At 43.0% G+C, this 22,853-nt stretch overlaps 1 protein-coding gene across 3 annotated transcripts in view; it reads left to right on the top strand.

Moving 5' to 3' along the window:
- Nucleotides 1-22,853, top strand: part of ESRP2 (epithelial splicing regulatory protein 2) — a 226,843-nt gene that overhangs the window by 75,360 nt on the left and 128,630 nt on the right. For all 3 annotated transcript variants that reach the window (XM_029608595.1, XM_029608594.1, XM_029608596.1), the window contains exons 4-5: nucleotides 2,364-2,477; nucleotides 19,312-19,426. In XM_029608595.1, the coding sequence (XP_029464455.1) occupies nucleotides 2,364-2,477; nucleotides 19,312-19,426 (229 nt within the window). The remainder of the gene's footprint in view (nucleotides 1-2,363; nucleotides 2,478-19,311; nucleotides 19,427-22,853) is intronic.

Below are 22,853 nucleotides of genomic sequence, written 5' to 3'. Positions count from 1 at the left end.
CATCCCTAGCGAAAGCTGGTCATCTTATTAGAGAACCGGCAGTCTCTTAATCTCCTATGGTAATCCTCTTGTTAACCTTACTAGTTCTTCCTCACCTATTGTAATCTCTTTTTTTTTTTTTTGCTAATGTACCATAATAAATTCCCCTCCCCCTCGCACACTAGATCCTAATCCTCCTCCTACCACTTAAGTAACTCTGAGTTCATCACAGAAGGTGGTGTCATTTCGGTTCCATTTAATGCTTGTACATTATTTAAATTATATGTTAGCAGTTTGCATTTAATTTCCTGGATCCCAGTTCAATGTAACCCCTGTTCTATGTAATGCTTTTCTCCAGTAAGTTGTTTCATTGTAAACCGATGTGATATGTATTTTTACATGAATGTCAGTATAAAAAAGTTCAAAAATAAGAACTTAAGAAATTGCCATACTGGGTCTGACCAAGGGTCCATCAAGCCCAGCATCCTGCTTCCAACAGTGGCCAATCCAGGCTACAAGTACCTGGCAAGTAACCAAACACTAAGAAGATCCCATGCTACTGATGCTAGTAATAGCAGTGGCTATTCCCTAAGACTACTTTATTAATAGCAGTTAATGGACTTCTCCAAGAACATATCCAAACCTCTTTTTAAACCCAGCTGCACTAACCATATCCTCTGGCAACAGATTCCAGAGCTTTATTGTGCGTTGAGTGAAAACTTTTCTCTGATTTAGAGAGTGGAATGCCCCCTAGTCCTAGTATCTGAAAGAGTAAATAACCAGTTCACTTCTACCCATTCTAGATGTGTCATGATTTTTAAGATCTCTATCATATCCCCCTTCATCCATCTCTTCTCCAAGCTGAACAGCCCTAAACTGTTTAACTTTCCTCATAGTGGAGTTGTTCCATCCCCTTTATCATTTTGGTCACCTTTATCAGTACCTTCTCCAGTGCAACTATTTCTTTTTTGAGATGCGGTGACCACATTACAGAAACACTGGCTGAGTTGCACTGGCTTCCCATTGAACAAAGAATACAGTACAAAACACTATGCACCATACACAAATTAATACACAACGAAAACGCAGACTGGCTTAACACAGCCCTCCGCATACACATCCCCAACAGAAATCTAAGATCAGCCAACAAAGCACTTCTAACTATTCCATCAGTCAAAACAGCAAGACTAACCCAGGTAAGAGAGAGGGCATTATCCTTATCAGGTCCCATACTATGGAACTCCATGCCCTTGGAATTAAGACTACAAAGAGAAAACAAAACATTTAGAAAAAATCTAAAAACTTGGCTATTTAAACAAGCCTTTCAAAAAGAGAAGGGAGAATAGAATCCAGGGAACTGCAAGGTTCAAAACAGGGAAGAGCAAGATACGAAACACCCACACAAACAGTAATCACTAAGGGTGTACATTTTAACTGAATTCATCACTAAGGATAAGTTACATCTATAGAATGAGTCCTAGACTCAAAACTGCTATAGAATTGACCTGGACATGATAGTGATCACACTCATTTATCAATTAGCATTAACTAAAAACTATGTTACCGAACCTTATGGCACCTGTGTAAACTGATTTTAATAGCATTACTTTTGTGCCTTACTGTAAACCGTTGTGACAGTGCCCACCTTAACGACGGGATAGAAAAAGATTTAATAAATAAAATTGTACACAATACTCAAGGTGCGGTCTCACCATGGAGCGATACAGAGGCATTTAAAACTAATCGGAGAAAATTCTTTTTCACTCAATGCACAATTAAGCTCTGGAATTTGTTGCCAGAGGATGTGGTTAGTGCAGTTAGTATAGTTGTGTTTAAAAAAAAGTTTGCATAAGTTCTTGGAGAAGAAGTCCATTAACTGCTATTACTCAAGTTTACTTAGGGAATAGCCACTATTACTGGCATCAGTAGCATGGGATCTACTTAGTGTTTGGGTATTTGCCAGGTACTTGTAGCCCGGATCGGTCACTGTTGGAAACAGATACTGGGCTTGATATAATAGTTATTAAATCTATCAATGACAAAATAATGCATTTCTAATTATAATAACGTATAAGTACACTAGTTCAAAATAGTATAAAACTAAGACCTTCAAAGATAGAACAAAAGAAAAAGCAAAATAGTAAAAGAACAAACGTCAACTGTCAGATTGTAGCTAAAAATTCTACAACTAAGGATCTGGATCACTGCTCAGAGCCAAGATTTTTTTATATTAACTTATTCCACAGAAAAGGTACTCCTTACAACTTTGGTTTGACTTTTTTTTTTTTTTTTTTTTTTTTTTTAATGTATTCTGATAACTGCAAGAGGAAATTTTTGCAAGGATGACTTTGTTTTTTTCTGACTGGTTTTCTTTTTTTCTATAGTTTAATGAACTGGTTGCAAATGATCTGAAGGCACTGGAAAACAATACTTACACACTTTGCACTGATGGGCCACTTCTCCTTCGGCAGGTTTTGCATCCTGAAGCATCCAAAAAGGTACAACACAGAGTTAAAAATAACAATGTAATGATCAAACCTGTTTTGAATAGCTTGCAAAAGAATTTATATGGGTCAGCAATTATCAGTAGTAATGAGCCTATGTCCCAAACAGATGTTTTCATTGCAGAGATATAGAGATGTTGAAATACCTTCAAGGTATCAATGCACAGGAAGAGGGCCTCTCAGAGCAAAGGAAGCTCTGAAACAAGAGGGCATGGGATGAGGATGAAAGGGGTACTCAGAAATATTCTAAGAAAATTATTCCATGATGGAAAGGGTGGTGGATGCTTGGACTAAGCCTCCCAGTGGAGGTGGTATAGACAATAACAGTATCTGAATTCAAGAAAAGCGTGGGACAAGCACAGGGGATCTCTGAAGGACTGGTAAAGACTGTGGGATGGGCAGACTAGATAGCATACAACCTATCTTTTTCCCATCATGTTTGTTTCATTCTAAATTTTCACATTGAACAAAACTTGCTGAAAACAAATGCTACTACCGTGTTTCCCCGATAATAAGCCCTAGGTATAGGTGGACGTGCGGTTGCAAATCAAGACTTGCCCAACCCCTATCCAAGACATACCGAAAGTCCCTGGGGGGGGGGGCGTGCAGACGGGGTTTAAAAAAAAAAAGAAAACAAAAAACCCACCACAACCCTTCAAATTTAATTCATTGCAACCCTCCGGACCCCCCCCCCCCCCCCAACAAAAAAAAAAAAAAAAACTTGCCAAAATTCCCTGGTGCTCCAGCGGGTGTCCCGGGAGCGATCTCCTACTCTCGGGCCGTCGGCTACCAGTAATCAAAATGGGGCTGATGGCCCTTACCATGTGACAGATGCCGGCCAATGGCACTGATAGCCTGTCACATGGTAAGGGCCATCAGCGCCATTTTGATTACTGGTAGCCGACGGCTCGAGAGTAGGAGATCACTCCCAGGACCCCTGCTGGACCAACAGGGAATTTCGGCAAATTTTTGGGGGGGATCGAGAGGGTTGCAATGAATTAAATTTGAAGGGTTGTGGTAGGTTTGGGGTTTTGGGGTTTTTTTTTGTTTTAACAATCCCTGTCTCCTCCCTCCCCCCCCCCCCCCCTGGGACTTTCGGTAATTCTTGGGGGGGTCGGGAGGGTGGGGGGGTTGTGATGAACTAAATTTGAAGGGTTGGGGTGGGTTTGTTTTTGTTATACAACCTCCCCCGAGTTTCAGGTTTCTTTTCAGGGGGACAGACAAAATAAAATGGTCCCAAACCGTGGGAAATCGAAATTTCCCACAGTGAGAATTGGTGAATGAAGACAAGGCATCCCCTGAAAATAAGCCCTAATCATTTTTTCGGAATCTAAGACCTGTCTTATTTTCGGAGAAAGACGGTGCTACTTCTTGAGGCTCGAGAATGGACAAGAGGAAAGACTTAAGATCAGAGGTCCCTAGAGCCCAGCATCCTGTCTCACCGTGGCCAAGCCCTAAACATAGATTGCTTCTTGCTGCTCACTCCCTATATCCATTGGTGGTTAATAACTATTTATATTTACGTTTAAACCCAGCTATGCTAGTGGCCTTGACCACATCCTTGGCAATGAATTTCATTGCTTGAATGTACATTGAGTGTAAAAACAAAAGAAACAAAAAAAAAACTTTCCCAATTGTTTTTACATTTTCATTCAGCTGTGTCAAGACAGCTCTGAAGCAAAGTTTTTCAAATCTGCAGCTAGCTCCCTCCCCACAATATCATTAGCCTGAAAGCCATGCTAGGCTGCTCAGTTGTAATCTGATTTGGTCAGAGTTCACTATTTCAGAATGGCAGAATACAAGATTTAAAGAGCCCTGTAGTCTGTAAAAATACAAATGAGACTGCACTCCCAGGAACCATTGCCAGTAAGAGAGAGTGTGTTTTAACAGCCAAAGCCTTTATGAATCTAAAAAGCTTGGTTACCTAAATAAAATTAATAGAATGTGATAAGTTAAAAAGTTATTAATTTATTCAATGTAAAAACTTTGCTTACTTAGATTTGTTCAATGTAAAAACTTCTTTTATTATGTTCTATGTTCTATGTAAACCGCTATATTTTTTAGCGATAGTTACTGTTCTTTGTAAACCGGGGTGATATGTATACTATACAGGAACCTCCGGTATATAAATCATTTAAATAAATAAATAAATAAGAATTGGAGTTTCCTAGACACAAGCTTGCTAGCACCACAGGTACAGAGGGAATTCAGCAAGTCATGTTATCTCCAGTACAGCTGTAAGTGTTATCGAATCCAGTCATATCTTGCACTCGTAACAAGAACCAATACCGAAAACGTTTTGTCGAAAATGACTTACAGGATCTAGAACATGAGAATCTACTGCAAGATACTATTGCACAACAGAGAAATTAGAGTTTAAAAGAAAGTGCTTCTCAGTACTCCAGCATTTCCAGAAGCTCTTCAAGGTCACTGAAATGAATCTGCTCAAACCCTGTGCACAGCAAGTGGGCACATGCAGAAGCTGCATGAGCACCTGCTTCCTTTAGTAAACAAGAGCTGCTATGAAGCTAGCCAGAGCCCGAAGAAGAAGAATGTAAAACAGCAGCTGCTGTGGCTAGCAAAGCTGATACACATAAGAAAAGCTGAGTTGGAGGCAGAAGAGCAAAGTCACATTATCGCCACAGCAGCAGCTGCACACAGGAAAGCTGACTTAGATGCTGAACTACAAATGCTACATCGAGAGAGGAAAGCTGTAGCTGTAGAAGCCCAAGCTAAGAGCTTTGAAGCTGCTGCAGGACAGGAAAGCAGGGCTATCCAGATTGATCAGATTCCCTCAGAGGATTTTCTTCAGCATACCAGAAACTGTCCTAGCACCCACTCTTTCATTTGCAGCCAGGAGAGAAAACAGATGCCGAGACGATGCAGCCTGTATATGAAGTAGACTCTGCATCTAAGAGATCAACTCAGTTCACACTCACCATGGATGCTAAATTGCCACCACAATGATTTGCATGCTCAAGAACTTATGGATGCACTACAAGCAGCTCATGATCCAGGTATGTACGGTATGTGCAGAGAGACACTCTACGTCAAGCCTGCACCCCATCCTACTATATGAATTGGGCTCAAGACCTGGCTGAGTGTCTCATCAGCAAGAAATATATACCACATCCACCACAAAACCAAGTGCATGTGATCAATCTCACTCCACTTCCGTGCCTAGAACCGTCAAAGTGGGAAAGACATCTAACGACACGTCACACAACAGCTTCCCACAGGCACCCTATCATCAGGAATCTGAAGTGTCAAACAGGTCCCATCTTGTGCTGATGAACTGAGAGCTCATCGGCACAAGGCTTTCAAAGTTTGACAAGAATTACAGAGCATGGAGATCTACATTGAAAAGCAAGGTCAAAGATCTGAATATAAGAACATGCCATACTGGGTCAGACCAAGAGTCCATCAAGCCCAGCATCCTGTTTCCAACAGTGGCCAATCCAGGGAACAAGTATCTGGCAAGTTCCCAAACATTAGATAAATCCCATCCTACTAATGCCAGTAATAGCAGTGGCTAACCCTAATGTCAACTTGATTAATAGCAGTTTATGGACTTCTCCTCCAGGAACTTATCCAAACCTTTTTTTAAACCCAGCTATATTATATAACCTAAACTCATCTTCCAGCAATAAATTCCAGAGCTTAATTGTGCATCGAGTGTGTGGAAATGTTTCTCTGACTTGTTTTAAATGTGCTACTTGCCAATTTAATGGAGTGCCCTCTAGTCCTTCTATTATCTGAAGAAGAATAAATAACAGATTCACATTTCAGCAGTTTCTTTTCCAAGCTGAACAGCCCTAACCTCTTCAGCCTTTCCTCATAGGGGAGCTGTTCCATCCCCTTTATCACAACATGGCTGGGGAGTGAGTCATCTGAACTTGTGAAGAGGTTAAGGTCACTGCACATAGAAAATCTCTTAGCAGGTCTAATGATGTGGAGAATCTGTTGAACGTGCTCTCCTCCAAAAGAATTGAGAACTGTCCAAAAATCTGATACCCATAAGCTACAAGAACTTGGAAATTTGCTTCTAGAACTGGAAGTGGCCAAAGCTAATGTATATCTCCCAGGCCTCCGTTTTCTGCACTGCTCATGGAGTGAATTCAGTTGTCCAAAAGCTGCCATACTTCCTGCAGAAAAAATGGGCTTCCCTATGCTCAAGATATAAAGTAGAGAAGAATATTGCTTTTCCTTCATTCAATCTTCTCCTGGTTCATCCAGAACCAAGCAGTGGCAAAAAATGATCCCAAGTTTGGGGCATCAAATGACGCTTCATATTTGAGCAGCACAAACCACCCTTGAGATGGAAAATTACATGAAAAAAAAAACCCATATCTGAGCACAAGCTGGAGGTGCCACCCACTGCATCTGTACCCCCTGCTCTATTCATGGACTCACAGGCAATGCCCTGTGTACAAGAAACCCTATCCTTTAAAGAAATGCTGTGGATTTATTTCATGTCTCTTGTTTGTTTTATTTATATTCCGATTTTCAGCACTTCAAAGTGGATTTCATTCAGCCACCATAGGTTTTCCCTATCTCTAGAGGGCTTACAATATATTTGTACCTGAGGGAACAGAAGGTAAAGTGACTTGCCCAAGGTCACAAGTACCAGCAGTAGGATTAGAAATCTGTTTTCCCTGGTTTATAGCCCGTTACTTCTCCACTTTAGGGGGAAAACTCTTAGCATGTAAAAACTTGTTGAAAGAGTCTGTAACAGATGCTGCTCTTAAAGCCATTTCTCTAAACACTGTAAGACCATCATTAAGTGTGCGGAGTATAACAGTGACAGACATGTCACAGCCCTCCACCCAGATGCTGCTACCCCCATGTTGAAGCATACCAGGAAGAACAGTGCATTAGATAGTGGTATTTGAAATCTCCCTCAAAAACATTGCAATCTTTAGCTACAGCAAACTCCAAGGAACAACCTGAGGTCAGTAAGGATGTAAGCAATGGGTTCCTGGCAAAGTCAGAGTTCTTAAGATTTGTTTAACAAGAAGACTACCCATACATGCTCAAAACATATATTTGGGAGAGGTAGAGACAATAGGGAGAAGAGCAAAGGGATTTGTGATATAAGCCAAAGGTGGCAGCATCAGATCACCACTTGCCATGCTTATAGAATGCAACGTTACTGAATAATAGGAAAGAAATTCCTACGCCAGAAGAATTATGGCATCATCCCCATCTAAGGCCTATAATTAAATACTCCTGCCTTTGGATCCTGATGCTCAAATCCTACTCCTCCTTGGTAGAGATGTCCTGCAACTCTACAATATTCATCAGCTGTGCTATGGTCCATGCAATGACCCCTGTGCTCATCACCTCAACTTAGGATGGGCGATAATAGGTGATGTCCGTGTTAAGATAATGAAAGTATTCACTTTAGAAGACTATATAACAGGCCTCAAAAACTTAGATTTCAAAGTTGACATGCCATTAGTCCAGTGAAGTCTTGGACTAAATTTGGACCTGAAAGAGACATTCATGCTCCAAGCCTCATGTGATGAGGTTCCTCATGTGATGAGCTTCTATCTATAGTGTAAAAAAAACAAATGGATTATCCACTTGAATTTGCAGCTCCAATCACCATACAAGGGAGGTCTTTAAGAGAAAGTTCATCAGAGAAAAAAGTGGATTACCTTAATGCCTCCAGAGAAGAAAGAGAATGGGAAATGCGGAAGGATTCCCTGCATGATCTCGCAGCTCTAGACTCCACATTTGTATACCTCTATATCTCTCACTGTAGCTCATTATGAAGAACTTTGACTCATTTCAAATGGTTCTGTAAAGGCGATAGCCACCATGGCCTATATGAAGATGACAGAAGGCAAATCCCACACAGGATTTATCATTGGTAAGTCTAAATTAACACCTCCAGCCTAACTACGTCATACCACAGCTTGAATTATGGGGAGCAGTATTGGCAGTAGAGAGAGTGCAGCTGATACTAAGTGAAGCAGCCAGACATGTCAAGTTCTACAGCAAAGTAGTTACATATACAACCAAACCAGAAGGTTCTATATATATGTAAGCAACAGTCAAGTACAACAAGAAGTCAACACAACCAAAGCCAGTGGATTACTCCACAAAATCTGTCTTGGTAGCTCACCTGATGCAGCCATGGCTGACTGGACCTGAGTTCCTTACAAAGAGCAGCAATGGATTCCGAGCTGAAAAACTCCTCCTTTAGAGTTTGTGAATTCTGGATTGGATGCATGATCCATCCACAGGAAACCACACTTGTCACTAACATTCCTAAAGACAAAAAACGAGCATGCGTGCTTGATCACTTTTCAGAGTGGCCAGTGTAGAGACAAGTTATGGCACATCTCAACTAATCTACATTGTGGTCTCTTTTCAGAAGATTCTGGACAGTACATCAAAAGCTTGTTACCACTGGCATCTCAGCATGATGCCATGCATAGTTAAACTTTCTCATTCAGAGAATGTTCATCCTGCATTATGCTCTGCAAGAGGTTTACACTAAAGAAATGTAGTGAATCACCAAGAGAAAACATTCCTAAAGATAGCCCTTTTTGGAAGTTGAACCTTTTCATTGATGAAAGGCCTAGACAGTTGGTGTTCAGCTGAATCAGGTGAAACTTGGACATCTATGAAAGGTTGGCCTGGAACAATCAAGGGGTTTCTAACATTGCTATTCTGCATGTTGACATTGCCATGAGCAGGTCAATCAGCAAGGCCAACAGCTCATAAAAGGCACAGTTGGATCCACAGGCATCTGGATCATCTGTGCTAAATGATGCATCACTGCAGTCTTTCATGTGTGCATTAAACCCCCACAAATTACAAGGCTAACAGCAAGAACAGAAGATGGCTGATCTGCAAACAGACTGGCTCAGCATGGAGCCACCCTTAACTTATGTAGGGTTGGATGTATTTGCACCATAGTTTCTCAACTCCAAATGAATGAGGACTAGCAAACAGCAATTGATGCACTGTAATGTTCATTTGAGCGTTTGTACTGTTCACATTGAAGTCATTGAGTCCTTGGATACCTCCAGCTTCATAAATACTATCCACAGGTGCTTCTCCATCAGAGGACCTGCCAAACAGCTCCATTCCAATTGTGGAACCAACTTTGGAGCCTGCAGAAAGTTGAGAATCAACTCTGAGTTTAACATTTCTTCTGTTAACAAGTATCTGTCAAACAATAGTCAAACTGAGATATTCAGTTCCTCTCATTCTTTGCATATGAGTGGAGTCTGGGAACATATGATTGGAGACACTCTGCATTCTGTTCTTTATGCTGTTTGAGACTGGACCCACTCTCCTGAACCATGAAGTCTTAATGCTCCTAAATGGAGTCTCTGCTATCAGTCTTGATTTCTATTGATCCTGAGTCGTCTTGATTCCTGCCACACTTCTTAGCCAAAAAACTGGTACGAATCCAGTGCCACTTATCACCAATAATGTTTGAGAGACAATGGCGAGAGGTTCAAAGTCTTGCCAACACCTTCTGGAGTTGCTGGAAATGTGAATACCTCACAACTCTGCAGAGCTGTTACAAATGGCATCTAGCAAACCAGGTCTGTAAGACTGAAACCAAAATGGTAAAGATATTCATTAGACCAGTCACTTAGACAGTGCTTCTTATGTCTCATGAAAATACTTGAACATTATGGACCATTGCATATTTTTGATATTTCTTTGATATGTGATACTAGCAACTCTACCCGTTCTACGCCCGGGCAGCGAGCCTTTTTATTGGCACATCTGCTCTTGTTTAGAGCAGAATTTTCCTAGAAATTCACTGTAAGTGTCCCTCCTCCCCCCCCCCCCCCCCCACACACACATCCCCTCATATAGGTTCCCTCTCTGAAACCCACACTCAAGCATCCCGCACACTCCCTCTCTTACCAACCAAGCTGTCTCTCGCACTCCCCCACAGCCCCTCTCCTCTCTCACACAGATATTCTCTCACCGGCATCCCCCTCCCCTCAAATAGTCTCTCTCTTGCGCTCGCTCTCTCTCTCGCGCTCGCTCTCACCTATACTCAAGCATCCCCCCTGCTCTCTCACCAGCATGCTGCAGGACCCGCACTGTTCACAGCGAAGATGAAGGCCCGGTGCGCCGTTCGTGGCACACGGGTGGGGCCTTCCATTTTCGCCTTGAGCAGAAAATAGCGGAGACCCAGGCATGCGGCGCATACTCCGCGGCGAAGATGAAGGCCCAAGCGCGCCAATCGCAGCACACGGGGGCCTTCCCTTTTTGCTGCAAATGGCGTGCTGGGCCTTCTTCCTCTCCGCAAATGGAGCATGTGCCGCGGGACGCGTTCCATTCGCGGCATGCCAGGATCTCCTCTGCTATCTTCTGCATGTCCCGCGATGGCCGCTCTCCTTTGTCCCTGTTGTAGCTGGTGTTGTCACATGGCTGCTGTATGGCTTGTTTGAGCCATTATAGCGCCTTCTATCGGCGGGCTGCGGAACTTCCGCGAGCACTGATGGACACACAAGCCCGATTATATTATTGATCTTATAATAGTGGTATCAGATAGGGATGTGAATCGTGTCCTCGATCGTCTTAACGATCGATTTCGGCTGGGAGGGGGAGGGAATCGTATTGTTGCCGTTTGGGGGGGTAAAATATCGTGAAAAATCGTGAAAAATCGAAAAATCGCAAAACCGGCACATTAAAACCCCCTAAAACCCACCCCCGACCCTTTAAATTAAATCCCCCACCCTCCCGAACCCCCCCCAAATGACTTAAATAACCTGCGGGTCCAGCGGCGGTCCGGAACGGGCTCCTGCTCCTGAATCTTGTTGTCTTCAGCCGGCGCCATTTTCCAAAATGGCGCCGAAAAAATGGCGGCGGCCATAGACGAACACGATTGGACGGCAGGAGGTCCTTCCGGACCCCCGCTGGACTTTTGGCAAGTCTCGTGGGGGTCAGGAGGCCCCCCACAAGCTGGCCAAAAGTTCCTGGAGGTCCAGCGGGGGTCAGGGAGCGATTTCCCGCCGCGAATCGTTTTCGTACGGAAAATGGCGCCGGCAGGAGATCGACTGCAGGAGGTTGTTCAGCGAGGCGCCGGAACCCTCGCTGAACGACCTCCTGCAGTCGATCTGCCGGCGCCATTTTCCGTACGAAAACGATTCGCGGCGGGAAATCGCTCCCTGACCCCCGCTGGACCTCCAGGAACTTTTGGCCAGCTTGTGGGGGGGCCTCCTGACCCCCACGAGACTTGCCAAAAGTCCAGCGGGGGTCCGGAAGGACCTCCTGCCGTCCAATCGTGTTCGTCTATGGCCGCTGCCATTTTTCGGCGCCATTTTGGAAAATGGCGCCGGCTGAAGACAACAAGATTCAGGAGCAGGAGCCCGTTCCGGACCGCTGCCGTTCCGGACCGCCGCTGGACCCGCAGGTTATTTAAGTCATTTAGGGGGGGTTCGGGAGGGTGGGGGATTTAATTTAAAGGGTCGGGGGTGGGTTTTAGGGGGTTTTAGTGTGCCGGCTCACGATTCTAACGATTTATAACGATAAATCGTTAGAATCTCTATTTTATTGTGTTCCATAACGGTTTAAGACGATATTAAAATTATCGGACAATAATTTTAATCGTCCTAAAACGATTCACATCCCTAGTATCAGATATGAATGAAGCAGGGAATGTTCTGTCTGCAAAGTGTAGGTACCGGTATATGTTTTTATGTTGTGATATTGCACAGCTTAGATACTCTGCAGGGTTTTTGTGGCCTTGATTGGTTATTGCTAGTTGCTGTTTAATGTTTCCGAACTTCCTATTCAGAAACATTCAAATTTTACTTTTTCTCTTTGCCTTTCTCCTTTTCCTATTCTATCACATTAGTAATGTCTGGGACAGTTTACTTCCTGCAAAGGCTTTCAATTGGAAAAAGGCTCTAGGCAGGCTAACAGCTCATTCTCATCCTATTTTTGAGATCTGAGAAGCTTCATGTTTTCAACTTATTTACTATTAACCTACAGTTAGTCGGCTTTCAGCAAAAACTTATTACAGTAGTATTGATCTCTTCAGTCTGGGTAACTACTCATGGGACCTTCTCATCTACTCTTGAGTATTGAGTTCTTCTTCATTCAAACAAACGTTTTTGGTACCCAAGAACTGAGTTTATCTGATATCTGCAGCTGGGGAATAGCTGACTGTCTAGGTACTCATGTCAGATATCGAGAGGGCCATACACCATTCTATCTTTTTAAGATGGGGTGACAGAATCACACACAATACTCAAGGTGTGATCATTCCATTTTATCTATGATGCATTATAATCTGTTTTGTTCTCCATTCCTTTCTGAATAATTCCGAGCAATTCATTTGCATTTATTTTTTGTCATGCACAATGAGCTGATAACTTTAAATATAGAGTTAAGACACTTAAATCCTTTCGGGTGGTTATTCCTAATGTAGAACCCATCATTATAGACAATAAAACATATATATATAATTTCTCTGTTTTATTCTCCATTACTTTCCTAATGATTCCTAGCATTTTATTTACTTTCTTGGTAAAATTGTAGAATAATTAAGAACAAAATCACTGTCCATATGGGAAAGAGACAGCATGGATTTAGGAAAGGTAAATCATGGCTTAGTAACTTATTGGAATTCTTTGAAAGTGTAAACAAGCAAGGACAATAATTTTTAATTGTTCTATCTGTTCAATGTAAACCGCCATCTAGGCGATAGTTAGTTATTTCCTTGTAAACCGGAGTGATATGTATATTATACAGGAACTTCCGGTATAGAAAAATCAATCAAATAAATAAATAAATAATTTTGTCCTTAATTAATCCACAGTTTTACCAAGAAAGCAAATCGAATGCTAGGAATTAGGAAACAAATGTAGAATAAAAGAGAATATCATAATGTCTCTGTATCGCTCCATGGTGTGACCACACCTTGAGTATTGTGTTCAGTTCTGGTCATTGCATTTCCAAATAGAGCAGAATTAGAAAAGGTACAGAGAAGGATGGAAAGAGTCCCCTATGAGGGAAGGCTAAAGAGGTTAGGGCTCTTCTGTTTGTAGAAGAGACGGCTGAGGGGAGATAGGATAGAGGTCGATAAATAAGTGGAGTGAGATGGTAAAAGCGGATTGGTGGTTCATGCTTTCAAAAGTACAAAGACTAGAATGTTCAATGAAGTTACCAGTTGAAATATTTAAGACAATTTGGAGAAAATAGTGTTTTACAAAATACATAATTAAACATTGGAATTCATTGCCTGAGCAAGTGGTGAAAGCTGTTAGTGTAACTGGGTTTAAAAAAGATTTTGACAAGTTCCTGGAAGAAAAGTCCATAAACTATTAAGGTGGTCTTGGGGAAATCTACCTATCCCTAAGATGATCAGCATGGAATCTGTCGCCATTTTAGGATCCTGCCAGATACTTGTGACCTTGATTGGTCACTGTTGAAAACAAGATACTGGACTTGAGGGACCTTTAGTCTGACCAACATCTGGCTTCACAGTCTTTAGTTGCTCAGATCATCTCTGGACCCCTTTGATAATTTGTGTTACATTTACTACCCTCCAGTCCTCAGGCAGATGTGAATGATTGATAGACTACAGATTGCCAGTAGTAGTTCTGTCGTTTCATATTTGAGTTCCTTTAAAACTCTGGGATAAATAATATCAGATCCCAGTGATTTCCTACTATTTGTCAGTTTGTTTTAGCATTTCTTCTGGATTCACACTGACTTGAATCTGTTCCTCCAAGTCATTACCTAGGGGGAAAAAAAAAAAGGTTCAGGCAGGGGCAGTTCTATAATGAGGCAGTAAAACATGTCCCCGCAGTGTCTGCCTCATCTCAGTGGCATGAGCCTCTCGCTGTCACTGTGGCGCACAGGGAATAGCCATGGCCCAGCCACCCAGGAATGTTACGATGATGTCATGGTGGGGATGGTACTTGCGGGATCCTGTCCCCGTGGCTGTACAGAGGAGGGTCGGAGCTGCAAGGCTGCCGCGGGTTCCTATTCCCGCGGGTGGCAGAAATCGCACTCTGGCTGTACCTGATTCGGGGCTCAGAGGCGGCAGCGCCCGTGTCACTTCCTGGCCCGGCACGCGGCCAGGAAGTGACCGTGTACGTGTGTGTGTACTGGGCCCCTCCTCACAGGCAGCCTGCTGTACTCCCCCCCCCCCCCCCCCCCCCCACGCCATGGCCGCCTTGCTCAAAGTGGAGCAGGAGCTGAAGAAGGTGAGGCCCTGGCTCTGGATATGTGCGAGCCTGCCGCTTTCACACCAAACCCAGCTTGGCTTCTCTTCCCATCCGTGCCCCCCCCCCCCTTCTCCGCCCCTGGTTGTCCCGGCCCAGTTCCCTTCTCCCTACGCTTGGCTCGGTCCAGTTTCTCTTTGAAAATCCAAAGTGGTCTGTGTCAGTAGCTGAGGCCCTGCTGTTTTGCCACACAGTGTTGGATGGGGGAGCTGGGATCGCTGCAGTCGCGCCTCCCTGACACAGCACGATTACAGCGTCCGTCCCTGGGGGGATGTGTGGTGCAGTTTATAGCAAGACGAAGCGATGACGTCACGCCCAGCTGGAGCCGCCATTGACAGCTCATGGGCGCCCCCTGGCCCCGGGTGTGACGATGCCTGCTCTGTAGGTGACACCCACAAGTGTGATGTGTGGCCGAGCTTGGCAGTCTGTCGGAGTGGGGCAGGGGATATTCTGCTTCTGTCAAGTGCCATACGCTGGGGATGATGGCAGAGTCTGAAATTTATGAGCAGGTCCGTTGATCATGTTTATTCTTTAGAGCTGTAATGTGAGCCGCCTTCTCCTGTTTTGGCTGGGACAGGTTTATGTTTTGGAGGTCAGGTGAGGTGGGGGAACGCGTGCTCGAGAGCTGTACATTTTGTCACTGAATGCTTTTTCTAAACAGGTTAGTACAAGTGGGATTGGAATAAAGTTGGGAGCAGATATGACACAAATGTCACTGAAGCTTGGGGTTGATTAGCTGCTGAGGAAATTGATTACTTTTTATGGTTGCCATTGGTCGCTGGTTTTTGGTTACGCCGACCAGAATAAAAATCACTAGTATGGCAGTCTAGTGGGATTTTTTTGTTTAATTTAAGGGTAAGGCCCTCTCTATAACTGAGATTGATTGTTTGTAAATGGACAAGTCTATGAGAATATAGTTATTGTGCACACAGGTATCTTCTCTGCTGGGGAGTTTCCAAAGAGATTGTATGACTGTTTGTTTGTTGTGTCCTCACCCTTATAGTCTGAATCTTTGGTGGTGCTCGAGTCCTAGGGAGGGATGTGACCTTTGTGATTTATACGGGGGGGGGTTACGCGATAAAGAAACTTTCATGCATGGCAGATCAATTAGGGCACTATATGGAAAGTCAGAGAACCAAAGCCCCTTAAAATGTTTCCACGTAGTGGTGGTCTGCAATTTTTAAACTGGGTTTGTAAAAGTTTGAAGTACAGATGTTCGAAAGAGGCTGTAAGAGTAATTTTAAAAGACATTTCCCCCAGTTTCTCCTGCAGCGAGAGGAAGCATTCCTGGGAGTGGGATTGGGGGGAAGGCTCCGTACTTCAAAAATATTCATATAATTGTTCCCATGAAAATCACCTGCACGAATGGGAGTGACTGCCTGCGCGTGTGTGGGAGTGACTGCCTGTGTCTGCCTGTGTATCAGAGGTTTCTACTTCTTGGTTATTTAGACAGAATTTGAAATTTGTGCTGGAGATTATTTTTTGGCTCAGTTCTGCTGGCGATGTGTGATCCTGGGATATATGACTGATAGAAAATGAAAATATATATATATTCAGAGAAATATAATTCTCTGAATATAGAAATGCATTTCCAAGATGGCACTGGAGTATTAGGGAAGGGACTGGAGAATGTGCAGAGGTCAGAGGGAGAGAGAGAGTGAGCCCAGCACCGCTAATCCATGTCCCTCTAGGGGAGCTCCTCCACCTACCTGACTACTTACGTTTTGGCCTCCACCCTCCTGAGGAACAGATCAATGGGGGATGGTGGGTGCACCATTTGCCCTAGAGCCCCAGCCCACTGAGAGTGCTGCCACCAGGATTTATCCTGAGTTGCCCTGCTTGAAGGCAAAACATTGCGGATATTTTGACCGGGGGGAGGGCAATAGATGCAGCTGTGCACTTTTGTTGATGGGATGGGAAGGAGGGTTCAGGGCAGGGGGAGAGGGAGAGGGATTCAAGGGGTAGAGTAGTGAACTGGCGCTGGTTGAGAGGGGTATGGGAATAAGAATTTGGGGGCAGGCAGGGTGAAATACAATACTATTTCAAGAGCAAAATTCTCTGTCAAAATGATTGTGTGTTCACTTGTTTTGACAGTGACTTTTTCTATTCAAATACCTGGGATTGATAATCATGCAACTTGCTGTGTTTTCTAATTTGCACTTCCTAATACAAAGTGTATTGGTGCTCTAGAGCAGGGTTTTCAACCCATATCTCAGGACATTCCCATCCAGTAAGGATATTTCATGTTATTTCTTGGCCTTGAAGATCTTTTTCTGAGTGCATGCTTTTTGGGTGCTGGGGGGCACCATCTCATTCCTCGCTTCAGGCAGTAGGTTGCATTGAGCCGCACCTGGGTTCAGGTGTGGATATTTGCCTGACTTCCTCTGTAAAGACTGAAGCTAAGAATTCATTAAACTTTTTTTTTTTTTTTTTTTGCAAAGGCCTTCTCCTCCCTAAGTGTCACTTTTACCCCACCATCCCCGATCATCTAATAGCCCAACTGATTCTTTCGCAGGCTTTGTTTTTAATGTACTTAAAGTTAGGTCTCCTCAAATTCTCTCTTATCCTGCTTTAATAGTGTTATTTTGTGAGTGCTTATGTGCCTTTCTGCTTTCCATTTGTAAAGGATACATGTTTTGTCATTGATAGCCTCTTCTACAGCATAATTTAGCCATGCTGGTATGTGCTTGTGTGTGGTTTTTCTTTTTCTGTGTGTGTATTTTTTTCTTTTGACCTTTAATTTCTGAAATGTCTGGACTTCCAAAATGTTTTAAAATAGCCTCGATGCCTCATGTACACTTTTTTAACCATTGTAACTACTTTTAGTTTTCTTCTAACTAGTTTTCTCAAAACAGCCTCCCTTTTAAAGTTACATATTGTGGCAGGTTGATTTTTTTTGGTTCCAATGAATATCTCAAATTTGACTTCATTATGATTATTGATTCCAAGCAGCTCCACCACCACTAATTCTTTATACCTAATCCTGCATTCCAGTGAGGTGTAAAATAGAACCAAGAAGGGAGCAGGGATTAAGACAGTTTGCTCCATGAAACAGTTATTTGCGGTGTCCAGAAACGTAATATTAGTCATGCCGGGATGGCAATGTTAGGATAATTGAAGTCTCCCGTTGTTGTGTTTTCATACTTTAATAGCTTGTCTGATCTCTCCTAACTAACATACGGGCCGATAACAGAAAAACCCGCGGGAGAGCCGGCGACCGCCCACTCTCCTGGGTGCGCGATTCAGAGAAAAAAAAATATGCACATGAGAGCCCGCGGTAAAAGGAGGCGGCGTCTGTCAGCGGGTTTGACAGCCGACACTCAATTTTACTGGCGTTAATTTCTGAGAGTAAAATGTATGGCTTGGCTGCACATTTTACTTTCTGAATCGCGCAGGAATAACTAATAGTCCCATCAACATTTGCATGTTGCGGGCGCTATTAGTTTCAGGTGGTTGGCAGTGCGTTTTCCACGCGCTATTACCCCTTACTGTATAAGGGGTAAAAATAACGCATCAAATGCACAGCCAAATGGGGGCTAAGGGTGCGCTTAGCCTGGGTGCACTTTACTGCATTGGCCTGATTATTGTTTCACTATCCCGGTTGCATAGGTGGTAGCAGACCCCCCGTGCTATGCAGCTTTTTAATTGACATGTTTCATGTTTGGTACTTTTTTTTTTTCTTAGTAATTAAAGAAGACTGATTCAAATCTTGGTTAGAAACAAGTCAGAAATCCCACTGAAATCTCCTGTCAAGGAAATCTGTACTATTACTATGAGACTCAATAGTATTATAGTTTTATTGATGCGGAAAGGTTGCTTTATAAAGCGGATTTGAAATTTAAAACAAGCAGAATGGTAAATGCAGAAATTGGAAAGTTGCTCCAGTTTGTCCACCCCCTTGTGTAAGGAGCTTAGTTTTCTTATTCCCATTCCTTGTGGACCTGTTCAGTTTGGTGCAGAATCTGGGTACCTCTTGGTTACTTAGTGCTAAAGATATGTATGCTGGGCCTGTATTTGCTCAAGTTTCACATACAGATATAAAGGGGCAAAGATGAGGTTCTGATGTACACATGGAGAAGACAATTGACTTTTTTTTTTTTCCTTTTTGGTAGAATTGATTCTTCATCCATGATTGTCAATATCTTGTAAATGTAAGGGTTGTAAATTGGGCTACATTCTTCCAAATTAATCTTTTTGGCCATTAGATATTTTATGCTAATGAGGTATTACAGGCTGTAAAATTTGAAGGTGACAGTACTCGGGGGGGGGGGGGGGGGGTAAAGTATGAAGCTGAGCTAAAAATTCAATAAAATTAATCTTTCCATTGCATGGAGACGACTGCTCTCCATCCATGGGTGCGGGGAAAGGGGTCCCCTTTCATCCTTAATCAAATGTGCAGATAAAGGTTCCCCAGGGATAGTGGCGTGGAAGCAACGCTCTCATTTTTTCTTACTGCTCACGGAAGAGTACAACAAAGCATATGGTTAGTGGTGTTAAATTATGGGACATGGATGGTCTCTACATCTTTATATCTTAGCTTCTGTGTTCCCACTGGACATTAAGTTTCTCTTCTGTATTATAAACACTTTCTTCTTGCTCTTTTTAAACAGAATTTCCTGCTACCTGAATGCTTTTACTCATTCTATGATCTACAGAAGGTGTTTCATGAATGTTGCCCAAATTCAGCACCTGTGAAGGATGAAGCTATCAGATCTATGGCAGAGCGTATCCTTTTCCATTTGTTGAAATGTGCCAGTGTTTTGTTTGACAATTTGATAATGCGTGTGATTGCCAGTTGTATTTGAAGTTCATGGGAGGACATATTATATTGAACAAATTGATTCAACCGATGTGCTCAATATAATCGGAAACTTCTATACACATTGTGTTACATTTTACTCCATAAATAATTGGTGAGAAGAGATGATAGAGAGATGAGATGATTTGCACTAATGTAACTACAAGGCTGCAACAATCCTTTTTGCAACTAAATGTATTATCTATTTGTGAAAAATATTGTTGCATCCTTGTAATTTAAAAACAAAGGGCCGGATTTTCAAAAGGTTACGCACGCCGGGACTATTTTCAAAAGGCCCAGCGACGCACGTAAGTCCTGGGGCTTGCAAAAAGGGGTGGGGCAGGGTCAGAGGTCATTTGTCGCTGTGCCGGGGATCGCGTGCCGGCAGTCGGCTGAAGTAAGTTTTAAAACAAAAGGAAAAAGAGAAGGATGGGGGGGGGGGGGGGGGGGAGAGAATGGGGGAAGGCAGCTCGGCGCGTGCAAGGTGCACAATTGTGCACTCTGACCCCCGATTTTATAACCTGCCCGCGCCTGTGCACGCATGCGTTATAAAATTAGGCATACATGTGTGTACCCCGGGTAGTGCGCATACGTCTGAAAATCTACCCCAAAATGTGGGCATTAGCGTGCAAGCCCTGTTTAGACTACTGAAAGGTCCTTTCTTACAGATGGTAGCTGTATTGATTTATGAATGAGCATATGTACCTTTTACTCATGTTTTTCTGTTAGAACAGGTGTCTCAGAAGTTTGAGACTGTTCATATTCAGCCTTTGTGACATGGCTAAAATTGATGAATTTAAGGCCCTCTGTCTTCCCTTAACTGCTCCCTAGCCTCACTGAGTTACTTGCCTGCTGCCTCTCCTCAGATTCTGTCAAGGAAATATCACCCACCTACTTGTATTGAGAGCTGGAATTTGTATTGTCCAACTGGAAATGCAAATATCCAGATGTCCCATTCACCTTCCAAGTCCTGGAGCATATAACTGAAGGTGGAGCTTCATCTAGTTCAGGAAAGTTTGGTTACCCTTTTTCAGATTACATGGGGAAAGTAGTTAATGCCTTGCCCATAACCTATTTTCAGATTCCCCAGTTTATTCTCGTGCATTTTACTATATCTTGAGGTCCATAAAGGATGTGTTTCTAAGGCCAACTCTTCTGCCACTTCCCCAAGCCTCAGGGTCCCAGGGAGTGGGGTCTTTGCTATTGGGGGAGAGATGAACTTTCTAGGCCCAGGGGATGGGGGGATTTTCCTCTGGTAATGTTACTGTGCTCTTTGATATTGCTGGTGCCGCAGGAACAGGCGGGACACAGTGCAGATGTTCAAAATAAACTTTACATAATTCTTCAGAACTAAATAAATGTCCAGTTATGTAGATAACTGCTCCACTTCACATCTGTGGTCCAACTGGGTATTTATAAAAGTGAAATCTCCCACTGTCCTGTGTGTATGTGTCCCTGATACTGCTCTGTGGGAGGCTGCTTACCCCTTCCTGCTCTGAACGAGCAAGTGTCCCAGCCTGGCACGAAAATCCTAGATGTGAGGATCCCCAAAGCCCAGAGAAACCGAACCTAAGTTCCAACTCTTCCCCCAGCCTGTGTCCTGTGTTCCCAAGGGTAGAGATCCAGTTGTGGGTATCTCTTGAGAAGGGGTCTGATATTGAACAGGAAAACCCTGGCTATTACAGCCCAGCTCCAAACAAGAAGAGGGGCGCTACCAGTGGCATAGCCAGAACTGAGGTTTTTTTTGGTGCACCCAAGATTAGTAAGGGTGAGCAGTAAGCATACAGGTCTGAACCCTACTTAGTTGTACTCTTATTGATAAATAATGCCTTGCATGCATCTTACAATGGGTTCCTAAGTAGTCTACAGCACCCTTATGCATCTTGAGTGAAACATTTTAACTCTATTTCAAGCACTTACCAATGTTATAAATTCCTTATCTGTATTACTTTTATATTTATTGCAATTAATTAAACAAAATCAGGTAAAGAGCAAAGAACACACAAACATCAGTTCCAATAAATTGTCATACAATAAATATCAATGTATTCTTTCTCGAATCCTCTTTCCAGAAAGGTAGAGATCATAACTACAATAAAATAGCAATAATCATGAGAACAGGTGCAGAGCAAAACTACAATAGTTCATATTACAATCAAACATGAAAAAAAACTGTATTCAAATTCTGAAGTCACTGTAGCAAAAAAAAAAAAAAGAGAGAAAACTCGCTCCACTACTAAACATTTTGTGAAGTGACACAAACCCCTGCAAAAAAAAAAAAAAAAAGCACCTAGAGCCTTGCCAATCCATGTCATAACAGCATTGACTCTCAGGACTCAAATAACAGCAACTTTATGAAAAAGAAGTAATGTAAAGACTACACCAGGCCCTAAACATTAATACACCACCTTTACTGAGATAACAGAATAAGCCAGACTGTTACAAATCCCTACAGAGAGAGAGCACACGCTAGCAGCAGTACTGCACCTCAGACACACACACACACAGGTAGATCAGAGACCCACCCTTACATAATACAGAAATAAAGCACACGCTAGCAGCAGCACTGCACCTCAGACACATATACACACACACACGTAGATCAGAGACCGACCCTTACATCATACAGAAATAAAGGACTACAGTTTAGAAATAGAAACAAGCAAACAAAACCGAAATAGCCTGAAAAACCAAGCTCTGAACAGTAGAAAGCTAAAGCACAAAATTATAAGAAATGCACATAAGAACATAAGAAAATGCCATACTGGGTCAGACCAAGGGTCCATCAAGCCCAGCATCCTGTTTCCAACAGTGGCCAATCCAGGCCACAAGTACCTGGCAAGTACCCAAAAACTAAGTCTATTCCATGTAACCATTGCTAATGGCACATACCCGAAGATATCCTATTCCAATTGCTAAAATCTCAAAATAATGTTTTTAACCTTTTGCTTGATCTTTTTAATTTCTAATCAGTTGGTCCAGGTCTCTTTTCCACTTCTCCTTGTCAGTCTTTTCCTAATTCTTTCTGCAGGGTCACTCTCCCATCTTGTTCCCTTCTTCTCTCTCTGTCACACACTCACAAAGGCTCATGCTTTCTCTCACTTTCTCCCTTACACACACCCAGGCTCCAGCTCCCATTCTCCCAGGCCCACCCATGGCTACACCACTGGGCAGAACTAAACATCCTCACAACCAGAAAAGGAAAAAAATTCTTTCAGAGTTCCAGTTCTTCCTCTGATGGTGGAAACAGCCACTGCAACCCCTTCACTGGAACTCAGGTCCTCCGATCCGGGGTATGGAACAGAGTCTCCCCTCCGGTCAAATTGCAACAAAAGTCTCTTCTGAAAAGCCGGA

The sequence above is a fragment of the Rhinatrema bivittatum genome, chromosome 7 (genome assembly GCF_901001135.1).
Source record: "Rhinatrema bivittatum chromosome 7, aRhiBiv1.1, whole genome shotgun sequence".
Taxonomy (NCBI): domain Eukaryota; kingdom Metazoa; phylum Chordata; class Amphibia; order Gymnophiona; family Rhinatrematidae; genus Rhinatrema; species Rhinatrema bivittatum.
Note: the sequence above shows the minus strand (reverse complement) of the source record. Positions and strands in the feature narration are given on the sequence as shown.